General features: G+C 43.8%; 1 protein-coding gene across 13 annotated transcripts in view; it reads left to right on the top strand.

Moving 5' to 3' along the window:
- ptprfb (protein tyrosine phosphatase receptor type Fb) overlaps positions 1 to 14,762 on the top strand; it is a 163,311-nt gene that overhangs the window by 44,736 nt on the left and 103,813 nt on the right. For all 13 annotated transcript variants that reach the window (XM_076744635.1, XM_076744637.1, XM_076744633.1 and 10 more), the window contains exon 2: positions 12,479 to 12,652. In XM_076744635.1, coding sequence (XP_076600750.1) covers positions 12,553 to 12,652 — 100 coding nt within the window. In that variant the 5' untranslated portion in view covers positions 12,479 to 12,552. The remainder of the gene's footprint in view (positions 1 to 12,478; positions 12,653 to 14,762) is intronic.

The raw sequence follows: 14,762 nt of genomic DNA, 5'->3' as shown, positions 1-14,762 counted from the left end.
CTCGACATTCTACTTGATTACTTTATCAGCCCTCCTGTCACTTCCTCCAAAGTTATGACTTCTTTTTCAACAGTCCGCTGCTGCTGATCTCAAATAGCAGCAAGTAGAACTGGCCCCTCACTATCAATAAGATATCATATAATGGAATGAAAAGTCTCCTCAGTCTCGACTACCCAAACACAGACTTTGACATGATCATGTGAGTGTCGAGAATGGCTCGCGTGTCGCGTATTTTTCAGTGGGACGTTTTCAGCGTCAGCTCAACGTTTGGCTTTTGTTCGTCTTCTTGTTCGTCCGCAAAACACAGGCAATAACTCTTCTTCCTGCAGAACTCTGAGGTCCATGCCTTGTTTTGGGAAGATGGATGGAGATTCATTTGGTTTCATTATAATGCCTGACTTATTTATAGCCTGCCTGTGTACCGCCTGTTGGCCCACTGTGGCCCTGTAAGGATCCTCGGGGCTGAGGCGTTGATGAAACATTCCTGTGTCCAGGGGGTATTCTCTGAGGAGAGTGCTGCTTGTTTAAGGGAGGGCAGGGGGGTGACAAAGGAAGAAGCACGGGCAAGGCCACTGAAATCTAATTCCACTAGCCCTGCCTAGCTACAGCATTCCTGTTTGAGTGCTTTCACCTATCAAAAGTCTTGCACAGTTGGGGTGTTGGTGTATGTAATGATACCACATAGCCCAGCAACATGGGACAAACCATATAACCTGATGAGGTCCTTTAAAAGTAGTCACCACAAGTAAGGGAAGGGGGAAATTGCTTGGGAAAAAAATTGCTCCCCTGAAACTTTCATATTTTACTTACAGTTTGGAGTTTGTAGTTCCTCAGCACCAATCCCAAACCTTTATCTGGATCTCCCCCTTCAGCCTCAGAGATTACCGCTTCACAACCCTGGAGCAGGGATGCTGTCTGCCTGGTAATTTGATGGCTAATCCCCTGCCTCTTCCCTACAAATCTCTTCCCTGATAAAGGGGTTGCTTCTACATTAGTAAACATGGGAGCCTTGGCTGCCTAGGCTGACAGTCAGACAAGAGGACTGGTTGAGGGAAGAGGAGATAGAGGGATAACCAGTTCTTTATAGCTCATAGGAAAGCCCCTTTGCATCTCATGCTTGGAAACTCAACTTAAGTGCCAAGATGTAACATTTAAACCACGGAAATGCTCTCAAGTTTGCTGGAAAGGCGATCTACTTTTATGTATGATGTAAATAATGCATTGCACATTTTTGCACATGTTGGTCAATGTATGAAAAAAATCCCCCCCTGCTCAGTATCTCATGCGGTTTGCGGTTTTAATGGTCTGATGGTGAGCTATGAATGCCTGCCAAAGTGTAGTACTTTACACAGAGTTTCCATGCAGACAGGACGCAAAATTAGCACCAGCCACCAGCCAAATAAAATATGCAAGTGGCTGGTAGATTTCTTTCACTCACCCGTCAAAAAAGTAACAACGGTCATCTGTGGAGTGGATGGTAAAATCTGAACATTCAATAGCCATTTGGCTGGTGGACAAAGAAGTTGATTTCACAACCTACGCATAGTCCATGGTTAAATCATAGGCCTTTTGACATGAATATGTTATCCTAATGGTCACTGTTCTACTGCTGTGGCTAGACACAAAAGCTCACTTACAGGGAATTCACTCCCTCAGATGTGTCTTCACAGGCTTGCAGCAGACTATATGGACTGTCAACAGGACCCAGCATTGCTAGATTGCAGGCTGTTGTCCTCACAAGAGTTTAATTAGGGAGTGTTAACCTATGCCCCCTTCATGATTTCTGTTTCTTGTTTGGTTGTCCACCTCCTGTGATGGTGCATCAACAGAGCACTAAGGCTGGGAATCAAAACTGACGCCTTGAGCCCAAACATGCTCGACCAAGTTTAACAGGACCTGGCAAGATAGCATTTAACCAGTCTATGGAATGACTTCAGCTTCATGACTGCAGCATTGGCTGTGATGGCTTTTCATTTGTGGACCTGACAGAGGCCCTTTAGGCGTCAGGGTGGATCTGGTGGGGTGAGTGACAAGTCTTGTCCCTGCGTGTCTTTCTGTATGTGTAATGGTTTGGTGTTCAGTCTAATCATTGTCAGAGAGTGAGATGACATGTCAAGAAGAATTTGGTGAGATCTCTGTTTTCAGCACATTGCAGACCAGTCAAACATCACGTCTGTACAAATGCACTGCAGCGAGGGCTCACAGTTTTGCATGTTTGTGCATGTTTTTTTTTTTTTAACCACACGTCCTTGAACATAGTTTCATCATAGCTCTGCTGTTATTTTAGCTTTTTGATTTATTTTTCAACATGTAATTGTAATTCCTGAAGTGACTATAATTTTAATGTTTCGCTCATTTTTTTCCATAAATGGTACGGGGTTTATTTTCTGAAGATAGCATCTCTGTTATCTTTTCTCTTTTTTCACAGAACACTTGATCTGAATACCAGTTTGCTTGATTGGATGTATTTGGGCTCTCGTCTAGATTTTTATATGAAGTGGATTTTCACCAAACTATTTGATTAGTCAGTAAAATCCTCACAGTCAACTCAGAATTTCTCTAACTGGATGTATCGAGGAGATCCGCGTGTGTGCGTGCACTGTGTGGATGTGTTGTGTGTGTATGTCTTGTTAGCCAAGCTGCAGAACAGTGACTCTACACTGGTGGTAATTGATAGTCTGGAGGTTGTCTCAGCTGCAGGTAAATCCTATCTGCAGCTGTGCTGTGAGGGAGCGGGCCGGGATAGGGGAGAGAGTATAAGTAAGTCTTCCAAGGACTAAGGATTTCAGAATAACTAGAGGGATGGTGGGGGGAAAAACGTCGAGCAGAACAGATAGCGTAGGTGAAAGGCGGGGCGATGGCGTTCGAAAGGTTTAATATGGAAAAAGTTTGCCCTCGCAGGCAGTTCAACTTTCTTCAAGATCATACAGGTTTAAATGGACATTTAGGTGCCGTTTTTTTAAGAACGTGGCTCTGAAGAACAGCATATTACCCCATGCCATGTTTGTTCTGAATCCACTGCTTGCTTTGCTCATGAAGCTAAGTGCACTGGCTTAGGTTTGGCTTTCGCCTCTTTTAAACCACTTCCATCAGATTGAAAGAGTGCAGCTCAGTCTTATGCTTTGCCCAGGCACATGTGTTGTAGAAAGAAGCCAGAGTGAGCAAGATGGGGAAGAGCGCCAGAGAGATTGGTCCCAGTGAGAGATTCATAGGTAGTAATGAGGACGTTGGTGGAGTGCAGGTCGTCGTGCTGTGGCTCCGGCCTGTCAGTATAATGGACCTTGCTAGTCAGCTGGCAATCGATCGGACTGCTCACGACCTCGTCTTGCCTGTTGTTCTTCACTCTTCCTGTCTGTCAACCTGCCACCCAGAGATGGAGGGTGAAGCGGATTCTTCTCCCAGGCGACGGATACAGCGTCCAGATACTTGCTCATTACCTGAAAGGTGATCTGAGGTGAGGTGTGGAGGAAGGCAGGTCTGACTCCGCATTTCCAGTCGAAGCCTTGGGATTAACAATCTGATTACTTCCTGTTCATCAAACTATCAGAATTCAGTTGGTATATTAAATTCCAAACTTGTGTTTGTTTTTTCATCATGTGTATTGATTATTGATGAATCTGTCAATCCCAGGGCCAAGGGCTCACTTTAAAATTTCTTCTGCTGTTTGACCAACAGCCCAAAAACCAAATGTGTACAGTAGAAAAGCAAGTTCATTCATCTGAGAAGCTAGAAACAGAGCATGTATGGCATCCTGTGTTTTCTAATGAATTATCCAATGAAATGAAATGATTAGACCATCATCTATATTGTTGCAGATTAGTTTTCAAGCTATTGAAAGAAATCATTGTTTCAGTCTTGTTTTCATCTTAGAAGCTGGAACCAGCAAATGTTTGTCACTTTTCCTTGATAAAGGACTTTTTTTCTTTTGACAGAAGACAGTTTTGGGGCATCTGTTCCCAGTATAAATACAGTTTCCTGCTCTGCTCGTACCATGTAGGACAAAATGTTGGATTAGACACTGGGTGAGGACAGACATGCCAGGTTAGTGGCGAGTTTACAGTCGACATGTTTGTGGCGCGTCGCTCTGTAGCACAGTCATAGTTTTTAAGGAGAGCTGTACTTGTTTGATGAACACAGTCTAAGCTGAGAGTCCCTGCCTCACTTGCCCTTTATCGACTGGTCCCTGCCTATTCCGCACTCATCTCTTTTACATTTTAAATCCTCGGGCCTCCGGAGAGCAATGGGGATATATGGTTCCATCTGCTCCAACAGACTGGCTCATGGCTCAGACAGAGAGAAAGAGACAGAGAAGGAGACATGGCCAGGGAGGGAGAGAGGGGAGGAGGAGGAGGAGGAGGAGGAGGAGGAGGAGGAGGAGGAGGAGGAGGAAACAGGGGGATGGAGAGAAACACAGACTGGCAGAAAGACAGAACGGCTTATTAGAATCTGCCTCTTTTCACTAGTTAGACAGCGGCTGAGAGGATAGCCGTCTGTGAGAGAGGGCAGGAGCAGAGTTGGATTAGGACCCGGGGATCCTCTTTTTTCCACGTCTGAAACCGCAACTAAACCATATTAAATCTGTTCGGTCTCAACTGTTTCAGGTAGACCAGCAGTCAGTTTTTGTGCCACACATGGCTTTTTGTTTTAAGGTAGGTCTGAGAATAGCATATGTTTGTGTGCCTTTTCGATTCCCACAAACACATTTCTCATCAAGGGGTCCTCCTATGTAAACAGAACCTTATGCTTCGCCCCAGACGCCATCAGGTACAGTGTTTCTGTTTCCCACCACAAATGTTTGATTATATAGGAAGTGCTTTTCACTTCCCTCCCTGAGTTAGCCTAACCCTTCCCTGTGTCAACACTGGGTTTGGTTGGTCTGTAAGCTGGACCACAGAGGATTGTTTCCCTCGTGTCGTTTATCTGTTGTAAGATGAAATAATAAAACCACTGTGTCAATATACAGTTTCATTTCAGCTCTGACTGAAGACAAAAAAAAAAAGCCCCAAAACATCCAGCGTAGTATGAAAAATCTCAGACTTTCTGTGCCGTAAAGTGATTGTGGACTACAGTGTCCTCGCCTATGTGTTTAGTGGTGGGATATTTTTGCTGACATGGCATTTCCTCAGAATTAGATTTGCATAAAAGGATGTAGGTAAGAGGCTGCTTTCATGCTTACAGTTTGACAGGCACAGGCCATCTCCCCGGTGCCCACGAGCGAGTGAATGACCACTATTTTTGATTAATAGCCAACGGTAGCAGTCTGGCTAATCCTTCCGCAGTCAATTTGAATTTTGCTAGCATGAGTTGGCAAATCCTAATTTCCGTAGTGTAGAACTGTGTGTACAAAGTTGCCGAGTGCAGTATGGATAAACTGCTAGATAAAACTGCTTTCGCTAATCCGCCGTATTAAACACCAGGCAAATCAAAGTATTTGATCACATTGATGAAAAAATCCTGAAAATCCAATATTGCCTCAAAGCGGTTCTGCTCAATAATTAGCTTTTTCTCCAATAACTAGACATATTAAAGGGGTGGAAAGGTGCAGCGAATTCTCTGCCACTCTCACGGTGTACATCCATCATATGGCCCAACCTTAGTGCAAAGTATTGTGGCAGACAATTACCAGAGGTGCTGCTCTGTCACTGAGCACAGAGGCCACGGCGTCGTTCTCATGTAGGCCTCTGGTAGGTCCCTGCTGGCCAAAGAGCTCCACTCCCAGCCTGTTACAGTCACTAATCTGGCCTGACACCAAGCTGATTTACAATACCCCCCTACCCTAAGCGCTGACTGACTAGAGGTAATTGATTTAGAACAGTGGAGACACCTGCTGAATAGTATGGAGCCCTCAAAAGCCTCCTCCTACGCTCTTATGCAAAGTTGGGCCAGATATCCTCACCTCAGTGCAGCCTGTAGATAATAAATGCACTCAAACAAGAAGAGAATGAGGAGGTTTCTTTCCTTGTTGAGCAGTACCAGTGAGAAAACCTATACGGTGTGTTTTCAGTTTGTGTTGTCCTTCATATCCACTCATGTTCTATCCCAGTTCTACAAAGCTTAATTTTTCTAATATTTCAGCTCGTTCCGGTTGCTAAAAATCCGCTCATGGATTGAGCTCAGCCTGAACAACTGCCTCTGTTTGGCCAGCTATTGATCTATGGAGCTCCGTATTTGCCGGTCTTTCTGCTCACATGCCTTCACTCTGTTTGTCTTTTACTAGCGGAGACCAGGCTTTCTGCCCAGGGGGTGGGGGGGGGGTTGAAGTCCTCTGCATGGTGTGAGGGGGGAGTCCATGCCTTCTGTGCTGCCTGCCTAGTCATTTTATGGCACCATCTGTCCACAAGCAAACTGTCAAGTGGTGACGTCTTAGCCCATCTTTCTTGCTTGACAGTGTGAATTTCCTTTTGATATATATGCACATCTGCTGCTGAGAATGTGTCTCAGTTTATACTGCTAATTTAATGTTTGGCCATAGCACAAAATCATTCTTAATTATGCAGTAATTCATTTGTACAACTCTCTAAGACGTAAACAAACATGAAAATTAAAACTTTTTTCAATCTTTGAACTAGGGCAAGGCTATTGACTGTATATTTTTAGAGACCCTGAACTGAATATGAAGCGTTGTTATTTTACCATTCCCCGTTAGATTTGTTGAGGCCCCAGCTTTGAGGAATTAAACGCTGGCCTATATACCACTTAAAACAAAGATACCTCAATAAAAAGCAAATAACGTTTGAGTAAGACGAAGATAAACTAATGATTCATAAGAAAATCTATCATCATAATAACGTTAATAACCATGATGATAAAGTAAAAATGGCAAAAAGCAGATGTTGGACTGTAAACAAAGGCAATGAAATGAATAAACAACACAAGTCTTCTGTGCAAAAGGCCTGAGAATAAAAGGAAAATGTGTCCCGCTGCGTATTTGCAAACTTGTCTGTGAGTTAAACATTATTTCTTTAAATTAAACTTAATGCTTTTATGAATATTTCATTTTAATTTTCAAGTGTAGCCGGTTTGTATTCAGTAAACATGGCTGGCAGAGTTGATGGTACTTTACAGAAAGCTGTTTCATCCACTCGATTGTCCAGTTCTCCACAGCATTGCTTTTATTTGATGAATGTCTGTTTTACATTGAGTCTGCTTTTTGATTTATTGCAGGCCCTTTGCCCAGCACTTTGTAGTGCAAGCCATTTTCTCCTTGCTCTGCCGCTCGACAACGCCAATAATCACTCTCGAATAAATTCAAATGGAGGTGGCACTCTGGTGTGTCTCTTCTACTCCGTGTAATACATATCAGTGTAATACATATCACCTTTCATTCCCAGATTGATTTGCAGCTAAAAAGATTGGTAGCCCCCCAGAGGTGATTGTAAATCCCTACTTCAGTGGCAATTTATGGAGGTGCCCGAGTTTTGTTAAATGTTCACTCAACCAGACTAAATGCCAATCGACATTGTATCATATGGGTGAAGCCAATATGCGACGGGCTTTGCATTCTGTTGAGAGGCAAGTAAGAGCCTCTGTCAGGACATTATCAGGAGCCTGCTGCATTAGGTCCGGCCCTCGTGCGTCACGGATTACGTCACAATGCGTCACAGAGACTCTGTCATATGTTGTAAATGTCACATACGTTTCACACGGCTGTAGTATTATACGTCATTATTGAAGCGCCTTAAAAAAACTGACTGATGGATTTCTTTGAGTCATCCACGCAGGCCGGCCCTTTACTCATGTGATTTTCTTACACGAGTGCTTTAATTGCAGGTCAGCGTAATGAGAGCTCCTTACTTTCTATTGCTCAACTCCAGGAAGTGCACTTGCCTGTTAAAGGTGTCTTTCAATCTTCTGTGTTAACAATTAACTCCGTGGAATCGGCTTGTAAACAGAAGAGCTGTAAAACTTGATAGGTCACAGGACATTACCCTTTGTGAGGTGAATTTCAGTGCAGGGTCTTGTCGCAGCCCTGTAAAAAAGACATGCACCATCAAGTCTGTGGATACTGAGAGGCTTTCAGAGTCGGAGGGAAAGCCTAATTTTGCTACTTTACACTTTCATTTTACAATACGGGGGTTGGCCGGCTCGCAGCAAATCTCCTGGGGTCTTGTGGCGTGTGTTCACTGCTGAGGTAAAAAAGGAGCACAGACTTGTGAGGGTGAGCCTTCTAGGCCATGGAAAACTAATCAGGGGCCAAAACACTGCTGTCGAAATGCAGCTTGTAACTGTGTTTATGGAGCCGTTGCAGGCTGCGCCAACACAAACCTCTCCGGTCTGGGTTTATCACCTCCAGAGACGGCCATGATTAGCTCCCCACACTGGTAGCCATATATCTCAGCTGTCCCACCTCCCCACGCTCAAGATGACCCATTAAACAGAGATGGAGAAAGAGAGAGGACATGAGTAGGAGGGATGGAAACGATGGAGAGCAGAGATGCTACCTGTAGTTAGTGTAATAGTAGTGTTTACTCAGCCTCTGTGCCCTCTCTGCGCAGCTGTGTCTCACATTGTCTGTTTGTAGACTACCAATTCTGTATGGGTGGCCACTCCCTTGCCACACACACGCACACACACACACACACACACACTGGGGGTAATAACTTGAATGACAGGCACCTGATGTGGGTGGCAAACAAGCAAACAGGATAGGTGTGCATTTTTATGTTGTGTTCCCCTCCCACTGAGCTCACTCGAAAGCTCTTTTTTCCTCCACAGTTTACCGTTTCAGATGCTCACATCCCATTGTTCCCTTGTTAATTACTTCACTAAACCTCTTAGCCACATGCCCATAATACAGCATATATATACAGTACATGTCACACTTTGCATTACTGAGAACTCCCGAGACACTCCAGACTCCAAAGCTTGTTTTTAAAAGACTTAAAGCAGCGGATGCCCTGATGAGTGGCAGGCCGGTGAGGGTCACTGTTATTTCAGCGTCAGTATCACTTTAATGACCTTCTGTTCTCTCTCATGGTTTCTGTGCGTTAAGATAAAATGTTGCCACAATAGAGTCCTCAGTCTGTATAGGATATATGATCTTGACAAATTGGACAGAAGGCCGAATGCTGCGGCATCAGTTGTGTTTAGCCCGGCTGCAGACGTCTGTAACACTGCTTGCGTGTCAAATTTTGTTCAGTGGTTCAACAAGTTCTGGGCTCTAACGAATGGCTGTTTGTGGACATGAAGTTAGAAAGCGCAGCCTTTCCTTTGTCTCTTTAATGGGTGTCCCGGTTTCAAGCGATAATGAGGTGGAAGGAACAAACAATCTCGGACTTTGTCTTGTTGATTATTGTCTTCCATCGGGACATCTCATCGTGGCTATCAGTTAATTGTGTTTGCATAGATGCAATAAAAATTCTTTTCTCTATAAACTTACTTTTATAATGTGCTAACGGCACAATAATTATCGCAGCCTCAGCTCACGTCAGACAGAACTGGTAAATAAATCCAGCCTTGATTTTGTTTGCTACAATGCCATAATTTTACTCACTGCAGTTAAAAAATGCATGTTTATGTTAATGTTTCAGTTTGTGCACTGCAGTTTCAAACTATTATTTTCGATAATCTGCTTTAGCTGTAAAACAATTACGCCCCTGAATTCCTCCTGACTAATTATGTGATTATTAATTACAATCTCAATTTCTGGTGGAAATATCTGGATGATCATTTTAGCCATAATTACGCGGCGCTAACTCTTTCTCTCTCCTGCCCACTTTCCTCTCTCGCGCTAACCAGGCTTCCGAATTTAATCATTACCAAGACAGAAGGATTCACATGCAATCTCACAAGGGCAGACGTCCACCCCTACATGTTCTTACTGTTTCTCTCTCGCTCTCCCACATAGTTGCAAACAGCATCTTCCTGTGTGCGGAGCCACTTGCTCAGATTTTGGATCACGCTGCACCATTTCCACGTTGGTGCTCTGTCCTTCTCTCTGCGGCTCTACCGCCACAGCACAAATGCACAGAGCGGCAAGTGTTTGTCCCATAGTATCTGCGTGCAGCGGGGAGGCACCAAGCTGCACTGGGATAAATAAGTAGCTATATAAATAAAGAATAAACCTCGCTCTAGGAATTTGTCTCATTGAAGATGAAAAGCATCTGCCTCTCTCTGGCATCTGCTGTAAAAGATATCCCTCCACCGCCAAGGGTTTGGAGCACGGCGAGTAGCCAACTCTATCAGCCTCACTCACTCTCTCTCTACCCACCGACACGAACCAACGCAACGCTGGTGTACATAAAAATGAGTGTCAAAACAAATTTGTCAGCCAACAAACTTGATGTGAGTTACACTCATTCTGCGAAGCTAACTTGGGGTATTAACTTGAAATAAAAATGGGGCGTAAATGTCATTCATTCTGGTTGCAGAGTGGGGGTGTGATCCAGTTCGCTGGCACCCTGAGCAGTATATCTTTTCTTCTCCAGACTGCTACAGCTTAACACACCAATAATGAGCTGCTTTCTCATTATCAGTGAAGGTGAAGGCACAAGGGGAATCTTTTTTTCCCCAGAGGTTTATGCGTTATTTTGATTTCTCCAAAAAACTCCACGCAGGGACGAGCGTAATACGGCTCGATACGATCACAGCTTGAACTTTCACCGACGATGGATGGTGTTGGCTGCACACCGTGTTTGGAAATTCCTGAGATGCAAGGTGTGTTGCAATCACAAATTGGTTTAGTAGACATGAAGGCCTAGAGGCACATTCTTGTAAATGACAAATAGCGGTGAAGAGCTAGCTGTCAGTGATTCCTGTCTGCAACGGTGCCCAGGTGAGGCACCAGCACCGTGACTCACAAACAGCGTTCCTTCGTCATTTTACCCAGCCATGCCTGTCTTTTCCTTTGCCAAGAGACTTGTCGAAAGAGGTTAAAGCAGAGCTCAGATGAAGAAAAGGAAACTCTTGAAATTTTGCTTTGCTAAGATCTCTGCCTTGCGGAGTGTTTTCCTTGGTCTTGTTTCACAAAGAGGGTGGTCAAAGAGGTGCCCGGTGTGTGCGTTTTTTCAGTGTTTCCACACGCATTGAAATAGCCACATGAGTAATGGGCTGCTCAACACCTCCACAGGCTTAAGAATGGAAAGTTTTTTTTTTTCCACAAGATACTGGAGGCATTGTGTTCCTGACACTCTAACTTATTTAGCTGAACTGAATAGACTAAAGCTGACCGGCCACCCAGCAAGCCTCAAGATATTCCACATTGTGAGCGCCTCTCTTTCTCTTTTCACAAATATCAGCAATCAGCATTGTTCAGTCGCTGCTATAAACTCGGCAGTGAGACTGCCGAAACGGGCTGAGAAAGTTTTCAATTCAATTCCATTAGGCCTCTTGTAAAAGCTTTGTACGGAATCATTGTCAGGGAGCCCTTGAAGACAAAAGTAGGCTTAGTTGAAAACTTTTAAAAACTTTTCTCATTTTAGTTCTTTTTTATCTGAAGTCCTCTGGAGATACTGCTTTATTTAAAGAGAGATATCTATCCTTACCATATTGTGGTCAGCTTTACAACGTTATGATTACTCATCACAGATGGCCGTGGGCAAGATTGCGGGGAGAAGAAATTTAGTTAGCTCAGTTTATGGGGATACACAGTTACTTTGTTTATAATGGCATTAGACATTGAAACTGCAGGCTATAACAAACTTAAGGTCATATCTAAATCTTATCAGTGGTTTAGCCATTTCCTACACCAAATCTAATTCCTAAAAAGACAAAGAATCAGTGCTTGTGCCGTTCAATTCGAGGGACAGCCTCTGCTTCTGTGTCTCCACCCACTACTTAGGTTGATGGAGCAATCCTTTCTGTTTTATAGCTCGGTTAATTATGGTTAATTTGCGGTACACCTGCTGCTGCTTTGTTGACCAAACGTGTCCCCCCTGGGGTGTGTTGTATCTTAAATGTATGCCGTATGCATACATGTTGTCATATTATGAGATCACGGCACTTTGTGTTATTTGAACCCATCTGGAAGACACAGTTTCAATTTCTTAATGGGGAACATTAAGTGGGCGGTGGTCCTCAGGGAGTACTGTTTAGGAGGTCCTCTGGGTTTTTTTTACTGATCCCCATTGTGAGAGGAAAGCTGAGGAGCTTAATCCTGCATCCTGACCTCCCCTTTGTTCTCGCTGTTTCTTCCCATGATTTCTCTGCAGCTCTGTACTGCATTTGTTTCCTAACTCCTCTGCTTGATGTAGTTTGCGTGTTACATTCGCTTCACTTGTATTTTCCTCTGCCCCAAGCAGGATTTTGTTGTGGGTATGGGTGCCTTGTTGATCGTAACCAAAGATCTCCAGCGTTCTGTGCTGTTGTTTTCTCACAAGTGTACAAAATTTCCGTCTCCTTTGGTTCCGCTCTGCTCCGACGTGCGCTCGATATTTCTGCTTTGCTGTGTTATTATGCTCATTCAAATATATGCAAATATATGGTGAGTTTGAATACTAATGTTTCTGTACTTCTGTTCTGCATGTGTTTGCTCTCCCAGGTGTTAGTCTTTGATCCGTCAGAGTGGGACGTGTCTAGCAGGGGACTGAGGAGGGAGCAGTGCCAACTTGGAACATGGTGCCTAATATTCACCTGGCAGTGCCCCTCCTGCCCAGAGGGGCGTTGCTGTTCCTGCTTCTACTCAGCTGCATGGTGTTCTCCTCTCTGGCAGACAGTAAGTAACTCCATTCACTTCATGTGAAGACCTGCTTTGCCTCTGGTACAATCTGATAATACATTACGCTTCATAAGAATTTTGACAATAAGGGCATGTTAGCCGCTCATTTGCAACACACATGATGGAAAATACACACATTGAAGGTTAAAAAACAAGTTGTTGCAATGACAGCCTCATTTAGTGATCAGCTGATGAAATCCAACCCTTCTGTAGACGTTCTCCTCATTTTAAGGGGCTGACAATATTACCAAAAGCTGAATTTAACCCACTGCATCGTTGTACATTATTGAATGTGTGGATATTCACAGAGAACAAGCTGTTACACCGTGCGGTGCACAGCTTCATCTAAAATACAACATAGTTTCTGTTTAAATTTGCTGTCTTTGGTGGATTGCAGGACACATAAATAGCAGCTTGTCTAATGCACGCCCCAAAGTATAGAGAGCTTTAGCATTAGCACTAAAAATAAGCGCACAGTGCATGCAGTGATGCTCCATCGGCCTCTGTGACCGGCTGTCAATCCGAACGACGGTTTTGGCTGGAAGATGGCGCTCAGTAAGATGTGTCACCGTGGCTGCGCTTTGGATCTCGGGGGCAGCCAAGAGGCACTGCCCTGTCGAAGACGGGGTCAGGGACAGAATTAATTCAACACATGACCTCACCTATAGTGCTGTCATAGGGTCACTGTAATTCAATTATACCCCCGCCCCTCCCATTCCACCGCCCGACCACGCCAACTGCCCTGTCCTTTCATGCATGGGTCCAGTAGGATTTGTCGTGCTGTACCCTTTGCCTTGTCCCACTCAGCCCTGTGCTATCATCTTTGTCTCTCGCGGTGTGTCCAGACTTTTGCACAGTAGCAGTTTGAACTTGACCTTGCAGAAAAGTTTTGCACCGCTGTCTTTTTCTTGTGGTCTGGCAAGGCTGTCTTTGCTCTCTGCCTGTAATGTGATCAGGCCAAATCAAACCTTGACCGGAGCAGTAGTGCTTAAGTAAGACTTGAAAGATGTGCCCCACTGCACTGAATCCATCCCCAGACTTTAATACAGTGACATGTCTTTGACTCAAGTATTGCAGTATGTTACAGTATGCCTCGTTCCTCCATAGTATTCTGATATAAAATAACAAACTCTGAATAATAATGATGATTACTTCAAGATCCAAATGAAGTATGGTTTGTTGATTATTATTCGTATGCAGGAAATTAATTAAATAACCGTAAGACTATTTTTAGCCTGTCAATAATGGGTTTAGGGCTCTTCATTGTCATGTAATGTTGTGCATGCTCTTCTATGCCTGCATTGCCACCAAGGAGATGGACAAATTGATTCAATTGCATGCGCTTTTTAGAGATTATCTAGAAAAAAAAGGTCATGTCAGGGACATTGAAGGTGCCAGGATACTATTTGATGTGCTGAGTCTGTCTGATGTTCAGTACAACCCAGAGATTAGATCATTAAGCTGTGCTGCTATTGTGCTGTTTTTAATCTATATTGAGCAGATAGCTACATGTAAAGATGAATATGGAGCAAATAGGCACGATGGCTGAAGTCATTTCAATTTTTATAAAGCATATTTTGTCATGGTTTTATCTACAGTACAGTCTCCAGTAGGTCACATTGGACACTCACTTCATTTGTCATTTTTCCAAACAATACAGAGGTGTTTAAAGATACACAGCTTGCTATCGTGTTGTACTGTGGTCATGAACAAGGGTCAGCGTGGGCAATGTTTTACAGTATCTTTATTTTTGTAAATCTAAATCTCTGCCTCTCTGTGTCCGTGAGTACAAGAGTGCCCTGGTCTCTAATTCCAGTAATCATTTACAGATAAAAACACAAAGCTAAGCATTTTAATTAACAGACAAGGATACTCTGCTGTGGGCAAGCTGGCACAAAGGTTTTTATCGAAGGTACACCCCAACTCTAACACGAAAAAGGAAAAGATGGAATTTAAGCTTAAAAGAAAGATGGAACAAAAAATAACCCATAGAAAAGCCTGGCTCTGGTCCGGGGTTAACCTATGGTTGTAGTTTAATGTAAGCACACACGGAAAAAGACCTAGGCCTGCTATTACCCAGACTGTAAAGCAAACAGACGTAGAATTA

Source organism: Chaetodon auriga, chromosome 12, assembly GCF_051107435.1.
Source record: "Chaetodon auriga isolate fChaAug3 chromosome 12, fChaAug3.hap1, whole genome shotgun sequence".
In the NCBI taxonomy this organism is placed as follows: domain Eukaryota; kingdom Metazoa; phylum Chordata; class Actinopteri; order Chaetodontiformes; family Chaetodontidae; genus Chaetodon; species Chaetodon auriga.
This window is presented reverse-complemented; position numbering and strand designations above follow the sequence as displayed.